The 21,417-nt window shown below is 48.3% G+C and overlaps 1 protein-coding gene across 1 annotated transcript in view; it reads right to left on the reverse strand.

The window, feature by feature from the left end:
- Nucleotides 1–21,417, reverse strand: part of LOC128726584 (zwei Ig domain protein zig-8) — a 106,095-nt gene that overhangs the window by 72,498 nt on the left and 12,180 nt on the right. The window contains exon 2 of the mRNA XM_053820399.1: nucleotides 7,814–7,941. Coding sequence (XP_053676374.1) covers nucleotides 7,814–7,941 — 128 coding nt within the window. The remainder of the gene's footprint in view (nucleotides 1–7,813; nucleotides 7,942–21,417) is intronic.

Raw genomic sequence — 21,417 nt, forward strand, 5'->3', positions numbered from 1 at the left:
CGTGCGCAAGATAAATATGCGGGTTGGCTGAATGAATTCAAACAACCAAACGCAGTTGATAACGAATATTCATGCCCTAAGCATGCCGTGTGCGTTGGATTACGGTGCGTGAATAAATCTGCAACAAATCACATTGAAGCATTTACGCATATTTACTCACGTTTTGCTTTGCAACTTGTTTCAAAGCATCTTTCCACAACACCATTGAAAACTACTCACGATCAAATTGAAATAAGTACAAAAATTCTAATAAAGAAATATTATAAAACCAGTAAATTGTATCTCTTTTTGTTCAACACTTTTGGTTTTAATTTCCATCATTTCACATCAAATGTGCTATTTTCCGCTCAAATGTGCATAACAAACGAGAACTCGTTGAACCACGAAAAAGCCAACGATGATTTGTTTCAATTTTCGTACCATTGCCCCAAAAAGGCTCTAGCTCTATCACACGCATGATCCTTACGTCGGTCCATTTACATTAGACACGGTACGGCTATACGCTTACCCAGGCCTCGTTTCACGACGATCGGTCACAACTGGACCCGGGACGAACTGTCAAAGCCATAACTCACCGGCAATGGCACACACGCAACGGCAACGTTCAGGACCCCGAAAGGGTCCACATTCGTCTTGTTTGTTTGTTTTTTTTTTTTTACTGGAGGACTAGAATCCTGGGTCCTCGGATTGTCTGGCCGTGTCCAACTTTTCGCTCGTTACCCTGGCTTTGCGGTGTTTGATGGTCTCCGGGACCGGTACGAGTAGATAAACAGCCCGGTTGATTCGGGTAGCCCTACAACCGCTCGCTTGGGCATGGACCGAAGATTTGAATGCGAAGGCTTAGCTAATGTTTTCGAAAGTCATAAAACGGTTATAATTTTATTAGCACATCTTCGCTCTCAAGCGGCGTTGCGCCAGTGCTGCGCCATTGCGGATTGGCCAGCCGGCCTTGGTATGGTATGGGTAAGGTTGGGAAAGCTAACGACAGCACGATCGCATCTGGTGGAAGCTGGGATCATTTTTCTCCAACCAACGCTCCTAATCCTGAGCCTCGCTCTAACGCACCGTCCTTGGCGAGAGGGCAAAGTTAATTTTTCATCGAACACCACCGTACGGCTTTACAAGACCAGTTGACGAGTTGGTACTGGGTGGCCGGTAGCGGTGGTCCTCAAGCTCAACCTCGAGAGGGTCTCGGGATTGAGTGAACAGTTTGAAGAATTATGTCAAAATTAGACGCAATCGAGTGAACGGAACCGAACCACAGCTGGAACCCTCGGCAGGGGGTGAGCGTACAAGTGCTAGCTAAGCCTGCGGGACGTCTCGGGGTGCGCTTTTCCGGGTTTATGACTCTGAAGTAAGTGCTTTGGGATAAAGCTTTTGCCGGACGTATGTCTTTCTTGGAACGAGAGAAAGGAATTGTGCACAGGCGCTGGTGCGCACCCGGTGGATGACGTTAAGAATGGTGGTCCCCGATTTATTGAGCCCTCGCAAACACACGACGGACGGTTGTTGGAGACCCTCAATGAAATACGCGCCGTCAACTGAACTTTATGTGCAGAATTTCACACGGAGCAATAGCCATGGAAATTTCGCTGAAAGGCTGCCGGTGCTAAGAACCATTTAAATGTGAAAGAAAAAATCAGCATTGTGGTTGAACTATTCATGAACGTAATTCAATCTCAACAATTGAAAATTACAATAACCCGACAAAAAAGTAAGGTTATGTTGTTTTTTCTTCCTTCAATGGCAATATGTGCGCAATGTTGCGTGATAAAGAATTTGTTTTCTCGATTTCTTATCATTTAAAATGTGAGCTAAAATCGATGCCGAGAGTAACAATAATATATATGCCACCGCACTGAGCCTCTCGTAAATTGGTGTACTTTATGGCGAATGGTAGCGCAAGTTTTCATCTGTACTGAAAAAAAAATCCACCACAGTACTACAAGAACGCTTGCAAGCTTCCCGAGGCGCGTACTGGTACTGGTACGCTTCGGGCACCGAGCGTAGCGATGGGTCACCCCGTTTTTCTTCGCGCGCCTGTTTGGTTTCCATTTTGCATTCGACATCAAACTTAAATAGCATAATCATTGGATAACTTTCCCGGGGGCTAGCTCCCATCGAGGGGCTTGGGTCGTAAAAACGGAAAGCTCATGATACGGTCGGCCGGTGAAAAGTGGTGGCGGTAAAAAGTAACAGATAATGCCAGGAAGGAGAGCGCTCCCGAGCAGGAAACGAAGCAAAAGTTGCTGTTTAATCCTCCGCCTCCACGCGCACGCAACGTCGGCAGGCCGTTGTTTGATAGTTTCGTTTGTTTTTCTGAGCTCTTTTGGCGGTGGGAAACCGGACAAGCGCTTCGGTGGGATTGGAGTTGAGAAAGGTGGAATTTTCTCGCACAAGGAAGCCCCCAAAAAAAAGGCCCCTTTCGCAGCACCGTGTCGCATAGGCACTGATGGTCCGCACACGGGTGCTGCTTACTTGCGGTTTTTATACCGTGATTTCGGTCTACCCTGCGAGCTTCCCATCGCCCATCGAGTGTCATTAAAACCCGGCCACCGATAACGCCGCTGAAGTTGGTGTCAAGAAACAAGGGAAGTTGTAATGTCGGGAACAATTTGTGAAATTGAAAAACTTTCCACTGTTACAACGTGTCGCCCTATCGGAAACGGCTGTGCTTGGGATGGCGCACCGCACCCAAGGGGATGCGGCTTGGCTGGTTGGGTGTTGGTTGCGAAATCAAATGATGTAAAAGTTTGAGCCCTGCACCCTACGCTACTGAGGACCCCGCGCGTGATCCGCACAAATCTCATTTGCAGCCCGAACACACCTTCCCCGAGACACTCATCTATCACGCTTTCTGCAGCCACTTTCATCGCCACCCCGTGGTTCATGCTTTGCAACAACAGCAAGTGAAACACTCGACGAAAGCGAAAAAGAAAAGCACAAAATTGGGAAATACATTGCGGCACGGCATCGTCACCAAAACCGGAAGCTTTCGTAACCCAGGCTACTCACTCTACGCGGGTACGCGATAGTATTTTTCGGCGTGCCAGTGATAAAAGTGTCACGCTGACTATCTGACGCCCAGGTTTCGAGCAAAACGGTTCCCGAAAGCCCGTCATTTACGATCGCGTGCGGTGAGGCTGTTTTCCCCGCACGGGGAAAAAGGCACTCGGTGGCAAACGCCACACAGGGTGACATCATTTGTTTCCGGTTACTAGCTTTCCCTCGGCACCGGCACGGGCACCCCCGGAAGGGCGCTTGGTGCTGGCTTCAGATCGGGCGGTGAAAAACCAGCGCGCTGAAAGAGCTATTAAAATAAACAAACCGTGAAACATCATTTCGTTAGCACCGCGTTACGCGCATCGAGTGGGGCCGGGGGACGTTGTTTTGTCGAAATCAACAAGCTCCGGTTGGATGGGAGAGAGCTTCCATCCGGTGCCGGAAGTTCGTAATTAATTTTTCCCATTCATACACACCCTCCACACGCCTGCCGGATGCGCTACTCGAAGCGAGCATCGCCGATGTTGGGTTGTAAAACATTTTGCAACAGCCAATCGATAAATGTACTCTTTTTTTTGTAAAAACAACTCACGGGTTTGATGACGTACGTAGCAACTTTAATATGGTGCCGTTTTGAGGGTGTGTTTTCAAAACTCCGCTTTTGAATGCAGTCATCTTGAAATCTTAATTACCAACCACCCACAGGCACACACACTCCATCGAATTGTGCTCTCAATCGAACGAAATCCTGTAAAAAGCCGCTCGCACAAACTTGCCTCACAAACGACCAGCTACTGATCGAGTTGAGGCCACTGGCGTGTTCACTGGTGAAAGCTGAAACCACCGGAAGTCACCCCGGTGGAAGGGGTGGGCTTTTCGCTACCCCATAGGCAAAACTTTTCTATACATCGTCAATTGAGCAGAAAATGGAGAAATTGATTCCCCTGCCACCTGATTGGCACCGCACCTTGCCCTGATTGAGCATTGATTACCGATTCGCATTCCGCTCGGTGTGTGCCTCATCCGGGAAAACCGTAGCAGAAAAAAGTGGTGTGAAAGAGCGAGAAAGAGAAGGAGAAAGAGAGAAAGAGAGAATTGTAACCGATTGTCCACATCGGGACTTCAAACGGCTGACGAGTGTTTTCCCTTTTATCACGCCGAACGTTTACCATGGGATCCGTATCACTTGTCCTCGGCTGGCATCCTTTCCCTGAAGGCTGAAGTTTTCCCGCTGTCAGAGCTCTAAGCTCACGAACCAGCCCAATCGACAATGCCGGTTGGCGACATTTCGTTCGGTCCCGGAATGTCTGGCAGGCAGCTTGAATTGGTAAATGGGCTCAAGTAGTAGTAACCGTTCGGTGGGCGTGTTTGTGGTCATTTGTGGGCCAGTAAATTGGTCCCTTCGAGTAGGCGTCCAGCGGGGGAGTGAATGTGTGTGAGTGTGTGGAAATGTGTGTATTTTTTTTCCATCAACACTGGTGGCGTCGCGTACACAAACAAAATTACCCACCAAAACAAGCGAAATCTAAATGACAAATGATGCGAAATTACGGTCCGACATTTGACGAAGGTTCCGTTCAGTCGAACGTTTCTCGGAAGCAAAGGCACGGCAAGCAAACGAGCCACCGTTACCAGCGAGTTCCGAGCGTTACAGATGCGCCCGAGAGACCGGCGAGAAACGGTGCGGACAGCGGGTGAAGATAAATTGATCAGCGCGAGAAAAATAACTTCCCTTGCCCGGGAACTCACATCGCAGTTCGCTGTATTGCTTTCCACTTTTTCCCACCAAATGGTGAAAAAAAGAGAAGAAACGAGGCAAAAACTAAGAGAGCAGAACAAAAAAGGAAAGCGAACATCGGTTCAAAGAGGCTCGAGAAAAGGTCCCCCTGTCCTGTTCGGTGCGATTGTCCGGCATCAGGGGTAGAAACAAAATGGCCCACTGAAAGGTGTTTTCTTCACCTTCTCCTCCCTCAAAAAGGGCTTGCTTGGCTTGGCTTCGCCCCATTCCACACCCACACGCGTTACTAACTACCCACATTAAGGATGAATGGGCGCACCACGCGGGCAGGAGGAAATCTTTCCCGAATACCACGAGATAAATGCCCGGTTTTGTGACATTAAGGCTCACTCCAACCCCAAGCGCACCAAATCCAGGTGAACAACGGTTTCGCAGATGGTTTGCGTCGGCCTACTCTGATCCTGGCTCGTGCTTACTTTCACCATACGCACACACCCACGGGGGGCCTTTTCGAAGTAGGCGACGCTTTCCTCTTTTCCCGGTCAAAGTGTCCGAACGCTTAACATGGGTCACTGGACGCCGGTGTCGTCCTGGCGGGCTTCTACCGGGCAGGAAGCGAGCTCTCGAGCAAGCAGTGGGTAGCTGCGGAGATATTAATAGTGTTTTTGGGGTGAGTACCACCCGCGACATCCCTCGCACGCCTGGCGAGGCCTGCCCTCGTCAATAGCGATACCTTCGACAACGCACGCACCTTGGCGCCCCCGGTTCGCATCCGGTTCCGGTTCCGTCTCGATCCGCTCGCCGAAAGATTGTCACTCAAGCTCAAACCTGACACCATTAGCGCCCGGAGGGCGATTCCGAAATAGGGATTTTGATACTTTGTTTTTCTTATGCTAGTGCTCCTTTTCCAACTGGCCTTCTCTTTCAGCTCGCATTCTCTCTCTCTCTCTCTCTCTCTCGCTCTCTCTTTCTCTTGCTGTTCATCGACGCCGGTGTTGTATCAACATCTTCTCGGCTCGGTCCGTCCAGGAGGTGACCGTCCCTGCCGCGTTGCTGTCGGAAATGTTAATGACAGCGGCACATCCTGCGCCACACGATACCTCGGGTTGGGCGTTGGCCACCCCACGGAACCGGTGGGAAATGGTTAGGCTTCGCTTTCGCAAAATGCTGCAGGCGTTCGGAGCTTTTGCTTTTGTTTTAAGAGCGTTGAGCATCGTCCGTTTTTTGTTCTTTAAATTGCGGCACCGCAGGGGGAGTTATTTTTTTTTTTTTGAGATCACTCCCACACAAATGCGAACCGTTAGGAACCGTTTCGGCGTGCTTGCTCACGAAATGACTGTTTACGTAACGGAAATCCAGTGTCGATTCCACTGCTGGTGAAAATCTATTTCGGGTGTAGAATGATTTTTCTGTGGCTTTGTTGGAAACAGCAATTAAGGGAAGAAATAAAAGTCATCCGATACAACGATCGCGTAACAATTGCAATTACAGGAATTTGAACTGTAACCACTACGGAACAACAAATCTACGGTTACAAGTATTTCCCTGTATGGTCTGTAAAATCGTACGACACGCACGCAACAATGCGGATGCAAATGTTCCTTCCCGATGAGAAGGCGAAATCGAGCGAAATATGAATTCATTAGTCGCTCCGGGCATGAACCGTAGTGGCAAAAAGAAAAACAAGTATCGGCAAAACTCCCTGCGCTCACTTCCGTTCCTCCTACAGATCTGCCCCAGATCTCCGATAGCAGGATCCTGTTACAAGTCCATCGAACCCGCCCGTGAGTGAACAAAGACGTGGGACCGAGCGCATGGTGAGCAAATAAAAAGCATCCCCAGGCGGCAGAGAGGCTCGTGGAAACCAGCACCCAGCAACCCACTGTCCTGGGCGCAGGGCGGCATCATAACAACCCACCGAAGCATGTCGTGAGCCTCGGACTGTCTGCGAACCCGGGCCCGGTGAGTCTTGGGCCGGGCGGCGACATGATGTTAATTAATTTTGCTTATTTGAAATGGTTGTGTGCGCGCGCGTACACCCGAGCGGAGATTGCGGACCAGGAGGGCGAACCGTTCTGGGCGGCTGATTGTCTATTTACGGGGACCGCTCGGGTCACCCGGGTGGTGAAGAAACTTTTGAGCCACGCGCTAGTGTCATCCGGGTGGGAAAACTTTTCTTTAAGAAAGCGGATTAGAAGAAGGTGTGTGCCGAGCCAACACCTGGTAATTAGCGTCGGGACTTCCTGCATCTGGCGAAGGGTGAGATTTCTTTTTTTTTTTGCCTCCGATCTCTCCACCCACCGCTTTCGATGTGTCTCATTCAGTGCGCGCGGGGGCTCTGGTTAAACGATGTAACGAGCGAATGGCACAACAAAAGCCACTGATCTGTAAAGGGAAGTAGTTAGGTAGCGCAAATTAAGCAAAATGAACCGTGCGCTTCAAACGCATATTGAGCGAACCGGGGTAATGATGGGCTAAACTAGCTAGCAATTTAGCTGCGCGTTGTTCCGTGGCGCTGCAAAAGTCTAATTAAAATTAGCTGTACGAGCTTTGCCTTTATCGAACACTCAAATTAGAATCGAGCCGCTTGGGCGAGTTATGGGTGCAAAATGTTTCGAGACAAAGAGCTTTTTTTTTTTGGAACGGCAGCGTGATGGAAGACAAATAAAACAACATATATTTTAAGTCCTTCGCGAGGTGTTCAAAATGAACAAAAGACCCATAAAATGGCTCTCGTCTGCGCAACTAAAAATTAAGTGTTTGTAAAAATAATCACTTCATCGAATTTAAAAGCCATTTTTCTTTTGAGCTGTGAGCTTTTATATCATCGGCCGCATTCTTCAAACAAACCCATCAAACAGCTCCGCCCGAATTTGCTTCGAATTTCTGTAATCGTAAACACATGGCAATTTAAAAGCCCAGACTTTATGTGTCACCATTGGAAACCCATAAACCGACGTTTATGACCGGCGATAAAGCGCGAGCACGAAGCACGTTAGCCCGCGAGCATCTAGGGGGCTGTTGGGTTGAAAGAAGAAAAAAAAAACAGTAAGAAGGACACTTGAAGCTTACCTCGCCATCGTCTATTAGCGTCGAATCGCTGCTGTCGAGGTGATTGTCTATCCTGCCGCTCGAGCTCAGCTGGCCCGACTCCAGCCATAGCTTTTTCCAGTCCGTGTTGGCCAGTATGGATTTGTTGTCTGCAAAAGGGAAGCGATAAGGGCGAAAGATCGTTACACAGGTTATCCCGGCGTGCACTAAATGAAACAAATCGTTAATCAGATAAATGAACCACCCGGGTGCAAAAATAGCCAGGCCAGGCGAAAAGACCATCCCATTTGCGCGCCCACGTGGCGTGGGGCGCGTTTCAAGCTTCGCGAACCGTCCGCAAGATGGCGTGCGCAGCAGCGATCAAGCCGAAAAGGGATCCCATCCGATGCGAGCCCGCCCGCACAAGATCCGGAGGCGTGCTCGTGAAGGTGTTCGAGTAAATTTATTACCCTACGCTGACCCGTTCCTGCGTTCGGTCGAAGTTTCCTTCCAACCGAGCCGGGCCGCAAGGAAACACCGCGAAACCCTCCGGGTAACATCTTTATCATCGAAGCGCGTCATTAGAGAGCGGTCGGCCGTTAGCTTTTCTTTTTTCTGGCTTTTTTTTCTCAATGTTCCCACCCGATTCCAGCCCAGCGTTTTGGCAGAATCAGCTCACGGGAATGCAGTGAGTGCGAGTGAGCGGAACGAACGGGAACGCTACGCAGGGAACGGAAAGTGATTGCGATGTTGGAAGTTTGGTCGTTGTTACATTGGGCCGGGTTCACTCGGGCCATCGGTGAATGGTGGAGAAACCCGACGCAGAGTTCGATAATTAGAATCTCAACCATTAGGCAGCGAACGCATGGTGGGGGGAGGTGCGTTGGTGAGCGAGACGGAAGGGTGGAAAAGCCAAAGGGAACAGAGTGAGTTTTTGTCGTGGCACCCGATCGTTTCGTGCTCAATCGTATCCTTTAGCGTCAGCAAACTCACCTTCGGTGGGCTATTATTGCCCACCAGATTTTTTTTTCGCTGAAACTTTTCAAAAAACGTGCGTGATTGCTGCGAGCGAACATTTCAATTAAAGCAACGAACCAAATGGGTGGAGTTTTCTACCCAACCAAACCGCTTTGAGCGCAACGATTAGATGGAAAGCGCGCAAAAAGATGCCCTAAATCACCCTACAAATGAGGTACGGCAGATTTGGTTAGCCCCATTTTTTGTGAGTATTATGGGATTTTTAGAGCCCATCGTGTGGTCGATTTTTAGATACGCAAAAACCACTCGATTAATTCTCAAAAGTACACTACAGAAACTTTAAAGATCGCCTCAAACCCAACCCAATGGGGATGATTGGTTTTTCCCTTCCTGATTTGGGGAAAATCATTTAAATTTCACATCCCCAGTGAATGCGTGCTTCACACAAGATAGCGTTGATTTTGATTTACACAGTCATCGACGTCGAGAGTAAAATGGATTCCCGGCACGGGCTGGATAAAATAAAACTTTTCACCAACACGACACGAACCAATTACATCTACCCCTACGAAAGCTCCCGAGTGGCTGCCTAATTGATCCCGGTTTCGGTTTAACGCTGAAAATTCGCGATCCAACGCCCGCGCCGAATGGACCACGTGATGGCAACGCGTGTTGAGGCCACACCAGCACACCGAAATGCCTCCAATTAGTTGCCTAAGTGTGGAGCTTTATTTGCGCATCGTATTAGCGTGGGCATCGTTCGCGGAAAGCGGCCAAGCCACAGGAACTCGCCAACGTGGCTGCATCCATCGTCCAGCTCGCAAGGATTAGCAGCACCCGAGCCACGCGGGAGGCAGGCGTAAAACCGTTCGACCCCAATTTAGCGAACGGCTGAATTTGTCGAGTTGATTTAGAATCAATAATCGAGGTTCAATGAATCAATTGCGTATCGCTGGATGTTAAATGAATGTGGTATTCGTCAACGCTCGAGGCTGTACGGAGAGAGTAGCGTTATTTTTTCTCCTGTCTTGCTCTCGCGTCCATTTCGAGCACTTTCAGCGCGTGTGCAGGGTAGCAGCAAGTGCAAACATTTCATTAACATGCACCCCGGAACGAGTTGAATTGCATGTTTAATTGGACTGCGGTGCCGGAAGCGCGGCCAGACCATTCGTCGGCTCTTTAAGCGTGAAACGAGCGCCTCGCTAGGCAACGCGCTTAATCAAATCGAATAAGTTGCTCAATAATGCGCTCAGTTTGTCGAGAGGCAACATTTCCCGGGGTGGCAGTCTTTCGGGTGCGCGCTCTGGAGGACCCTTTCGTGCCGACGTGTCGAGGATCGTAATACCCAAGGCTCGGACGCGCTTCTCGGATTGCGCCACTTGATTGGTGATGAAAGCGGAGCTGGGAAATTTCGAAATCGATATCCATTAGCAAAATAACCGCCCACTTCAGCGGCCGTGGATGAAGTGTAAAGGCATTCTGCTGCCGGCCGTTGAGCGCAAATGAATGGTGCCTGGAGACGGTGGCCGGATGGTGACGCGGCCATCGCACATTACCATTCAGCGTGGAATGTGACGATTAGCGAGCAGCGTCAGAAAATGGAGGCAATTTTGCAAAGCCGTAACGGAGCCCGATGTGCTTGGAATCGCGTCCGTGCGGTAATGCTAATGTGGCAGTAAAATTATTATCGGGGGTGCTTTTGAGATAGCAAACAGCCAAGCCGTCACAGCCAGTTTCACGCAAAAGATCAAATTGCAATCCATGTAGCACGAGGGGGTCAATTGCGGCAACGATAAAGCACGGAAAGTGATTTCATTCAAATATCCGCTTCAATTATTGGACAAGTGAATCTCAATTCATGTTCTAATATCAGAAACGATCATACACACCCAAGAATCGTTGCTTTAAGGCTAAAGCGAGTTTCATTTGAAGCGCATAACTGTGCTCGTTTGAAACCATATTCAGCATATTTGCAACCGCTTTGAGGCAACAATCGTTACTTCCCCAACGAAGCATGACGTCGTTTTCGGGAACCACTGCGAAATCAATCGCCGATTTGTGAGCTGCGATGGAAGACTGTTGGTGGAATTTGTTCGTTTATTAGTTCGACAAACGTAAACTTTGCCTGCTCTACTTGGAACGCAGACAAAACGCACCAACCATGCGAACCGTGGGTGAACCTGTCTGAGAATTCCCACCGAGCATGTATGTCGATTCGCGCTAGTGGGCTTAAACGTACGAGCTTCAAAAGTTTCTAATTTAACAAAAACGAACCAATGTGCCAGTGGGATCGGCTTATGGATGTAAATTTGCTGACACATTGTGTAGCACCGGTCGCTTTGGCTTTTGGATTTTGATTTATCTGCTTCTTAGAAGCAAACAGAAAAGCTATTGTTCGGAACGGTTTGATATGGAATCGAATTCACAGACGCACCAGAGATTTATCGGAAAGGCTGTGAACTGAACTAGTCGGTGCTAAACAAATATGATTAGCAAATTTTTGCGCAAAAAAAAAAATATGAAGCTATGCGCTGACAGGAGCGTTTTATGACTGTAAAGTTGAGACAGAAAAGTTTTTGGTAAAATATAAAACATGAACTTCGGTCGCGCTCTATATATTATACGTTCATAAGAAGCCACCAGAACAAGACCAAAAAAAGAAGCAACGGCCCAATGCACATGACACGTAAATTACGCAAAACTTTCGCCAAACCAATCGAACGGAATAAGCCGATTGACTTTGGGGAGCGAAACTTTGCCAAAGCTCATTTTGCTCGCTCGTCTTGCGAAGCGCACCCGATCGGAAAGCGATTGGCGGGTCAGGACATATGGCCCAGCGCCACGGGTGCGTTCGCGTGCTCTGCTTAACGCAAAATTTACAACATCGATGATAATGAACTGCAAACTGCTGCCTGCTCTGGCGCGAATCGTAAATCTTTCCACAAACTCCGAGCCATACTTTCCGCTCCTCGGCGTGGTACAGAACAAATCTTCGGTCGCCATTTTCGCGCAACAAGCCGCGGGCAGTCTGGAAGCTGGCCGCACGCAAGCCTGCTCCCGAAAGCTGACCCTAATGTTTATTCTTCCGGTCGATAGTCGGAAAATTTTGTTTCAATACACTTTCCACCAACCAACGCGTGCTCGGGCCGCGAGCGAAAAACGGTAATTGCTTGCGTGAAACTTTCCATTCGTTTCGCTCGCGACGGTGGTTGGGGTGCGAAAGAATCGCAAAACAAGCTTCGGCCGCGCGTGGTCCCTTCAGGCGACGGTCATTTTCGGCGATGGTGAGGTTTTCGCTACAATTCCGATCGCTTTTCCGAGCTGCAATGTCAACACGAATCAAACATGAAACGAAGCAAAAAGTAAGGAAAACGATTCCACAAAAGTTTGAAAACGGATCGGTACACGTGAGGGGACGTAGCTATTGATCGTTCGATCGTGCCGCTCGTAGGTATAATGTTACACCTTTCGTTTGTTTCGCGACGGTCGAACGCACCCGACGCAATCAATGTTTTTCGTGCAACTTGTGATGAAATGAATCCATCATACGCCACGAAACAGATCGATCAAACTGCTCGCTCGGAAGCAAGCCCGAGGGTGGCCGCTTGGCTTTCATTTTTATTTCACCTTGCCTTGTGTCAACATATCGATGGAAGGAAGGAAAAGTTCGAAATCCAATTCCCACAGCATCGTGCGCGGCTCGTTCCTTGCAATCGCCGTGTGCGCTGGTGTATATGTTGTGCATCCGAAAGAGCTGTCTCAATGCTGTTCTGCTCTTTCGTTTTGTGTATTTCTTCTTATTTGTCGTTCAGTTCGATCGTATGTCGTAACTTGATCGGATGGTTTTACAGGAAGTTTGTTTTATTTCTTGTTATTTTTTTCTACTTTTTTTCTTCTCTTTTCCTTTCTCACTTTCATAGCTAGTCTGGCCGAAGTAAGCAAATCAAAGTACGATGATGGTTCAATTTCTGTGACATGGACTTGCTACGGACACTGGAAACCAGCACCGTCGCAAACTCACGGAACTCATGGACCTGTGCCAAGTGGAGAGAGAGGAGAAAACTTTTCTTCTTCTCAATGTTTTCAATTTATTTGTTTATTTTTGTCAACATCCCAGCAATCAGTATCATACACCAGCTTCCGTCCGACGAAGCCGGATACTGTTCGCTATCTGTGGTGCGACTTTTTTTTTTCGTCTCTTTCGATGGACGGTAATGTACTTCGGAAAAGTGAAAGCATTTCCCTTGCTCCGTAGCCCTCGGGACCATGTGGTGTGTCCTTGTGGGACCACCGTCTTTGTCACAGCAATCACCACGGCTGGCCTCGGAGCTGGGCAATGAGAAAGATGATACACTGTGTACCAACACACGAGAGCTTGTTTTTATCTTTTATCAGCACATTTTCCGAACGAAGCAGAGGACGCCTTACGGGGCGGGATATTATGGCCGTGTAAGATGATATGGCTCGCGACCCACTTGTGGCGTCGCTCTTGCGAAGGCCACAGGAAAACGGGAAAAATCACGAGTAGTGGCGTGATGAATCATCGTCCGATGCATTAGATTTAGATGGTACGGTGGTAGGAAGAAAGCTTGCGCCAAGGTCAGGCAGTACTCTAGATTAAAAGCAACGTGCCACTAATCTATCGAAGAAGGCGTCATTGTGAAAACGAACCACTACGACCACTGACTAGGGCCAGATGATTTAATGATGAATTCAAATCTTGTGTGAATAATCTCCTTTTTACTATTTGCTACCAACATTGAGCACTCGTGTAAATGGAAAACGAAAATGCTGCTGATGATAAAAATAAACAGTGCGTGTGGGAGAGACAGATTGAGCAAAATGAGGAAGGCTAGTATTAAGGACCAAACGGAGCGAAAGGAGCAAACGCTTATCGTTTCGAGCGATATTAACGAAGTCATCGAACGTGACAAATTGCTATCGCAAACCGAAAACCCGTTGCAATCTCTTCGGGCACCACGAGTGGTCCCTAGCATCCACAGGTTGTTGATGGAGGCGAAAAGGACCGCGGACCCAAAAGCCGATAAGGGCTTGGTGACAGACCGAAAGGAAAGTCGCCTTTTCCGTAAAGCTTTTTGTCGGGCGAATTCTAGGAAGGCCACCGAGATTCGACAAAATGGAAGCAATGAATGATCTGGAATGGAAAACGGTGGTGAATAGCCAAGTGGGTGATTTTCCACGAAGGCGTTGGAAAATTTGGTACGGTGTTTTAGCTCGTAATGCGTGCGTGAATACATGGCTCAAGACTAACATGTCCTAGAAGCCGCCCGCTAATATTGTGGTTGGTATGAAAATGTTCACTTGCCCTTGTTAATAAAAGCATAACTGCTGATATCCTCCAATTTCTGCAGAACATATATTCTAGCGCTTAAGTGATATTGATTGACACTGCACTAAATGGGCTTTCTGTTCATTTATTTTACGGTAAGCCACTTGCTTGGCATCATTTTTTTGTACGTTTTTATATTTTGATCTACAGAAATCGGAAAAATACTAACGAATTGATGGCATTTTTCACTCCGCTAAACTATAACAAAAATCAATTCGTTATCTATTTCCATACCTTTTTGTTCATTATTTGAGTCTTTTTCCGTCGAATTGCTAAATTTGAGAAAGAGAATAAACGGCACAAGTATTGCTCAAATCACGCCCCAAAGCACCGACAGAAGAAAGGTATGGTGTTTGTTCTGCTCGTACGACCCAATAAAATGGTAGACAACAATCAATGATTGCAATCATTCGCTTATTGCCCTGCCGTCTCGTTCAATGCGGGGAAATCGAACTCAACTGCATTATCCTATTATTGGCTTCAATTAATAATCGATTTCTTCCGGCACTATCGTCGGCCGCACCGATGAACGGACTAGCTCATCGGCACGGCTACCATGATCATCATCATCATCATCACCATTGCTGGCTAGTGCTTCCGAATCGAACAATCTGCCGGTCGGTATGAGCCGCACAAATACAATCCGGTTCCAATCCGTGCGCCAATCGGCCCGCAAGCACCCCGTGCAGCTAAGCTGCGTCCTCCGTACGGTGATGTTTCTGTGGCCGATCCGATAAGGTCCTTAGAAAATGGAATTTTTCCAGCCTAGAGAAAATAAAACAACTGAACGGAATGTCACCGCTATCGTTTGTCGTGACAAGCCGCCTGTCAGGCATGTCCTGGAATGTGTATGTGTGTATGTCGTTCGTAGTGAGGCTAGTTGCTTGTCCGTCCGGCTTCGCAAAGGCTTCAAGGCTCGCTGGCCCGCGTGTGTATTGTGCGGCGCGTTCGATTTCGACGAAAACGAAATTAAACGAAAGTGCTGCCATGAAAAGGCCCAGTTTGCTGGCACCGGATAGCAAGCCAAATGCGGTCAGAGAGAAAATATTGCTAGCCGCGCGTGGCCCCATTGGATGGGTGGGTAGAGAAATAAAATAAAAATAAAACTTTATGGTAACGGTTCCGGTGCGCGGGCCGATAGTATCGTCTTTCGCATGCCGAAGGACCAAATCACGCGATGGCGTACGATAAAGGATTCCGATTATTGCCACGCGTGCCCGGGAAGTGGTGGCGTCCGGGTGGTCTTGAATATATCGCGCGACCGACGCTACGAATGCGAGTAGGGGGGAAAACCTTTAACATCGGTTCGACCCCGGCCTTGCAGTACGATGCGTGCTTAAATTTCAAGCTCGGCGTAGGCCTAATTTTACCGTACCCATTGCGAGGGACCGAGAAAAAGCCAGATTGTGCCAGATAGCGAGCCGTTTCACCTTGAGATGGAGTTGAAAAGAAAAATGAGCCTGAAAATTCCCACCCCCTGTGAAGTATTATATTTAGAGTGCCATTTAAAAGCTTCCGACGCTAAACCCAAGGCTCTTACGTCGTCCCAACGCACCGTATTCCTATTATCACCCGCAAGGAAATCGAGATCGATAATCGGGTGGGTCGGGGGTGGCTTTGCTAGTGGGGGTTGGTTGGGGTTAGGTGCCTTGCCAACGGACCGCACCGACCGATGGCTTCCTAATTGATGCAGACGTTGAGCGCGTGGAATGAAAATCGCAAAACTTTGGCATGATCCGCAGGGCCGTTTTAATGAAAATTAGGTTTATTATCATGCGTTCGTGAGGGCAGCTGGCATCTGCCGCGAGCGGAACATCATGTCAGGGAAGTCGAAAAAAGCCGTAAGAAAGCTGCCACACACGCGGCTCGCAAACTCGTTCCACCCGGGAATCGAAGGGGCCGGCTTTGGGACGGTTTTTGCAATATTTAGTGATATGTCCGGGATTAGTCTTATTATGTGCTGCTTTTGGGCGGATTTGCTCGCTGAAGGAGTCGTAAGCTGCCGTTTTCATGAGGATCGGATTAGGCGCTCAAAAATGGAACGCCTCATCCTTGAGGGCTCGGAGCGGGTTTCAAGTTGCCAAGCTAACGAGCGCCAGCTTACCGTGACACACAATTCTTTCGCTTTCCGTTCGAGCGTAGCAATATGATAACCATCCGAGATGGTATCCCGGGTGTCGGGGAGCAAAAGAAAAGTGGTTCCACGTATGTAATTCTTACGAAACCATTTAGGGGTATGAATATGCACGCCAGCTATCTGAACAATGGGCAGAAGCGATCATTACTTCCCTCGGCATCGTTACAGGTCCTAGGTAACCTAGGCAGACTGTAGCCATATTGTCGTTGTGTATTTTCTATGACAGTTATCAATTTCATCAGCGTACACTCGTTTGATGTTCTGGCGAAGTTCAAGCGAGCAACTACGACCCATGCCAACATCAAGCGTGCACTGGCAAAAGCTTTGCGTATCTCCAGCAGCGAGTCAATCGATTATGATGCAAGCGAGAGACTCAAGATTCTCAAAACTGAACACTCTTAGGTATTTTTTTTTTATATTCCTTTAATCTCGCCCACTTCAAGTGTGTGAGTGAATGTTGCTATTTTGGATCCAGTGCCTTCATTCCAGCCGGAGGAAGCGATCAAAGCGTAAAAAGCTAAATCAAATAACAAAAACCAGACCCACGCGAGAAAGCGTAGGCACTGTTTTAGAGCTCGTTTCCATCCGGCACCCGGCTGTGTGGGATGTGCGTTGAGCTTGGGTTATTTTTGGGCACTTAATCTTAGCACCGGCTGTCATACGCCCAAGCAGAAAAGCTGGATGAAGCAGAAAATGAGGGTTACGTGAGGCCAACCCCTGCCATAGAGTTGAAAGCTTTCGTGAATGGTTTCTGGATGTAAAAATTTTGAGAGTTTTTGCATTCAACGCAAAATAGAAATAAAACCGAAGCCAAATGATTTAGAGATGACAGCGTGCATGGAACATGTCTAATATAAGTCTCAACTTCTCATATGCTACGCCAATATGAAACAATTTGCAAATTGGTTTACCATAACTGCCATATAACGCGTTCGCTGATATCACCCGACTGTTGTATAGGCACAATACAACGTGACCAACGAGAGATGGCACGATTGATAGGCTTCATTGTGCACTATCTGTAACTTGATGATTCACACGTGCTGCTTCGCCGTAATTGAACATCAACCTAATGACGACATTACGCATGCCTTTGTTACTGGATATTGTGCGCACTAGCTGATTGGCGACGGCAAGCTACGGAGCTTGAAGATTACAATAATAGCATCAAGAAAGCCAAGGATATACCGTATCTCGTGACGACCCGGTGACATCCCGCTAAAGCGAGGCATAAAATGTGTATCAACTCGGTCGTGGCCTTTCAAGGTGACAAACCAGCGACCATATCGTTGAAATCGGATCATTATCATTCGCTACCAGTCAGATGTTGCCTTTCTCTAATTAGCTGCCGGCTGTAACGGCTCGCCTCGCTTCCTCGATTACAAGCATTTCGGTGGGCTGATGCATTGTTTCTAATCCACGCCCACCCAAGGTAAACGGCAAAGTCGGATTTATCGCGATTGCATACGATTGTCAGCCGGACGCTAATGAATCGCGGTTCGAAAACTCCTTCCCGCTTGCCGGGCTAAAGCCGGCTTACATCTCAAGACAGCCGCGTGTATCCCGGCGTTGCACAACCGATCAAACCCGTTGCAGTTTTAATGAGCTCGGCTAAATGCAGCAACCAGGTGGTTCGTCGTGGAAAATGGGTCGGCGCAATCCGATAAGCACATCACCGCAGGACGGGATAATCCGGCATTTGCGCTTCCGTTCCGGTCACCACCCGGTCCGGTTGATTATGCATAAATAAGTTGTTTGCAAATGGCATTAGCGCCTAATCTTGAGACGCTGGCCGGTTCTTCGCTGACGTTCGCCATCGACCGCTGCATTTTTGGCCCACTCGGATGGGATGGCGTTGTTCGATCGATGAGGGTTTTGGGAAAACCCACAAGAGTTCGTTTTAAAACGTGACTATCGGAACGAGCTCGATGCCCTGAGACCGAATAGCTTTACCGTGGATAAGCTTGGGTCTTTAATACGCTTTATCCAATCATTTTGCTACATTCCTGGGGCTTCCTGCGAGCGGAAGCTTGTGTTTTGAACATGGACGCTTGATATCGAACCCCGTTACGCTGACCAACTTCAGTTTGGTTGGTTCGGTACAATATCGATAAAAGAAAGACCACCGATCTGCGATTCGGTCTGATGTCACACGCCAAAGCACACGGAGCCGTACGAGCTCGTGCTCCGTGGCGGTGGCGTGCTAGGGGACATTTGAATTGTGCAATCAGATATAATGGGACCCCCGGTGCTCGGGTCTATTTCAGGATGCGATGAGGTATGCTTCATATTAATGTATGCCCGATTTGATCAATAATTTCGACGGGCGCATTGCGATTTGTTTGCGTGGGATGGCATGTTTTTGGTTCGTCTTTTCCTTTCAATGCTTAAATCAATACCGGGCGCGTGTGTGCGCGTTTTCTTTGCTTGCGTTACCCAAGCAAACTGTTTGGGGAAGAGCCACCGAAATCGGGTACGAACAAGCGAGCGGATAGGCGGATCTGTTTCTTTCAAAACCGCTAGACCGGGTAAGATTCTTTGGTCCCAAAAAACACAACTTTTCACAAACCGCAACAAAACCCGGCTCCCGGCACTTGTCAGTGAACCGAAAAGCCCCTGCCAACGGACGGATCTGCGGAAGGAAACTTGGCGGGATTTGGCATATTTTGCCTGACCTTTGGTATGCCCCATCCGGTGGGGTTTGCTCGGATAAACACCGGTGGCAACGTTCCGTTTGCAATCGTCTCCCGACGGACGGACGGTTTATTTTCGTCCGGTTCATTCACCGGAGCTCGATACCGTGGTAGATAAACGCTGGACGGCCGGAACCGATGAGAAGTGTCGATGTTTGACTGCCCAACTGTTCATCCGTGCAATGATGAGGGCTCTAGAGAAGGTGACCCGGTGGCCCGAAATCGGGTGCTTGGAAAAGAAACTAAACGAACCCGTGATGTCCTGCAGTTCGCTTTAATGTGCTTTTATTTCTTTTTTCCGGGAAATGGTCGGCGGATGGGGTTGAGGTTCTCGGAAAAATCTTCTCCTAGCCTCGAACAACCCACGGGAAGCACCCTACGGAAAGGAATTGATCTTCCCGAGCGGCTGGCTTCTGCGTGCCGTTGAAGGATAATTTATATGATGAAGGTCCACTGCGATTGGGCTGTAGCAGCAGGAAACCGTCGTGCTGAGAAAGCCTTTCTGCTCGAAGCGCGAAGAAACACGAGTAGCTAATGCACGCAGAAGGGTCCACCGTTCACCGAAACTTTGCAGAGCCCAAACGGCAGCCCAAACCCGGTTCGTAATGGGACATCCCGCAGGCTCCGGGAAAATGAGGAATATCCTCTCCGTTCCGGAATGCGGGTAGGTCTCGATATTGGCGAGCTGTCAGGTCCAATCAACTGCAGCGTCCTGATGGTGACGGGCCCAGAGCCGGTACATTGGCGTGAGATTAAGCTTAGAAACGGGCTCCTAACTTCTTAATTTCAGCCTCAGATTAATGCTCGTCGGTATAGTTTACGGTGCCCGGCCAACGAGAAGGGATTAGTATAATGTGCCGGCAAAAAGTCATAAGCCTCCGTCGATGCGTGGTAGCTTGTGGTTGTGGTGGTGCCTGAATAGAGAATACTTAAAGTTTTCAGCTTGAAATTGTGAGGTTACATCGGTTTATTCACAGCTTTCAATATTCGCTTCCTTAAACCGCTTAGATATTGCTTCAAGAAATAGGTCTTCCTCAGGAAAACCCAAAAGTTCACATTCTTCTAACTTTGGCTCAAATTTCTTCGCTATCCTTCAAAATTGCCGTACATGTTGGAATAACACTTGTTTTGAGACACGCAAATGAAAGAAAAATCCCTCGTTGCCCTCGAGGGCATTCAGAGTGACGTTGCTTACCCTGCAAAAGGTTGGTGCACCCGAATCTCCTTAAAACATAGAGTACATCTCGCGCGAGGGGTTGCTTTCTGGTAATTCCCGCGGTGTGTGCCCCAACCCTACACCCTAATCATATTTTCCAGCAAGAGCTGCGAGAAACAACGGAACATTTTTCACATTCACCCAACGACCAACGACCCGTGAGCGAAAAGGTTCTTGTTTGCATAAAAGAGATGTGTGTATGTACGTGTGTCCTTTGCGTTTCATTGACGAACAAACCCGTCCTATCGCATCGCCCAGCCATCTCGCGCAGATGATACTTTATGTCGTGATTAAGGCAGGGCAATGAATAAAATAGCAGCAGATTTGCGTCCGGATGGCGATGTTTTCTTTTTATTTCCGCGCCAGCCACGCTAGACGATAATGAAGTACCGGCGCGGCGCCGTTTTCTTTGCGTCCGGGACGGATGAAATTTTTGCGAAACGCAAAGTAACACTCGTGTTTTCTTGTAAGCGTCACAATTTGTTATGCTTAGGGCTCAGGGAAAAACCTCGCATGATTTAATAACTGCAGATTGGCATACAGTTTTCAAGCAGCCGTGGTTTGGGAAGTCTAGGCACACAAATGAAGCTACAAAAATGGCCTCATCTTGAACAATTGACCATGCTGGGGCGATGCTGAACACAGCAGCTTATGATGCATATAATTACAAGGATCGTGCGTTTTTGGCGCATAACTTTTCAATTTTGTTTCCCATTTTTCCTCTGTTGTTTCTTTGTGCCTTATGAGAGTTTGTGGCATTTTATTCTAAATTCTAGTTTAAAACGGTCCGCAAAATCCACAAGATACGTGCCATTGGCTGCTAACGCAAGCTGATCAAGCGCGTGTGTGTGTGCGATTTTTACTCTGCGCATAAATATTCTCAATACAAGACCACAGGAGTTAGAGCCATTCTTTCTGATTTGTGAAGCTTACGGGTTCGAAGAAGAAAACTTTTTCCCTGCCAGCCTTGGAACGAGGACCAAGCGTCATTATGCAGAACCGTAAGAGAACGGCGTCGTCCAGGACACCGCGTAGAAGAAGATCGCTATCGATCGTTCGAAGGTTCGAAGGCTTCGAAGAAAAGAAAAGAAATCACCCCACACCTTATGTCGTTCGGATCGGCGAACATCTCGTAGCTCATCAAATGATGTTCTATTGTGCGGTGGCATAATGTCGCTTTCGTGGCGGCCACCATCGCGAAACCCTGCGGCTCTCGGAAGACGTTCACGAAAGCACGCTTCGCTCGCACCAGGATGGTGACTATCTGGCTTT

The sequence above is a fragment of the Anopheles nili genome, chromosome 3 (assembly GCF_943737925.1).
Source record: "Anopheles nili chromosome 3, idAnoNiliSN_F5_01, whole genome shotgun sequence".
Classification (NCBI taxonomy): Eukaryota; Metazoa; Arthropoda; class Insecta; order Diptera; family Culicidae; genus Anopheles; species Anopheles nili.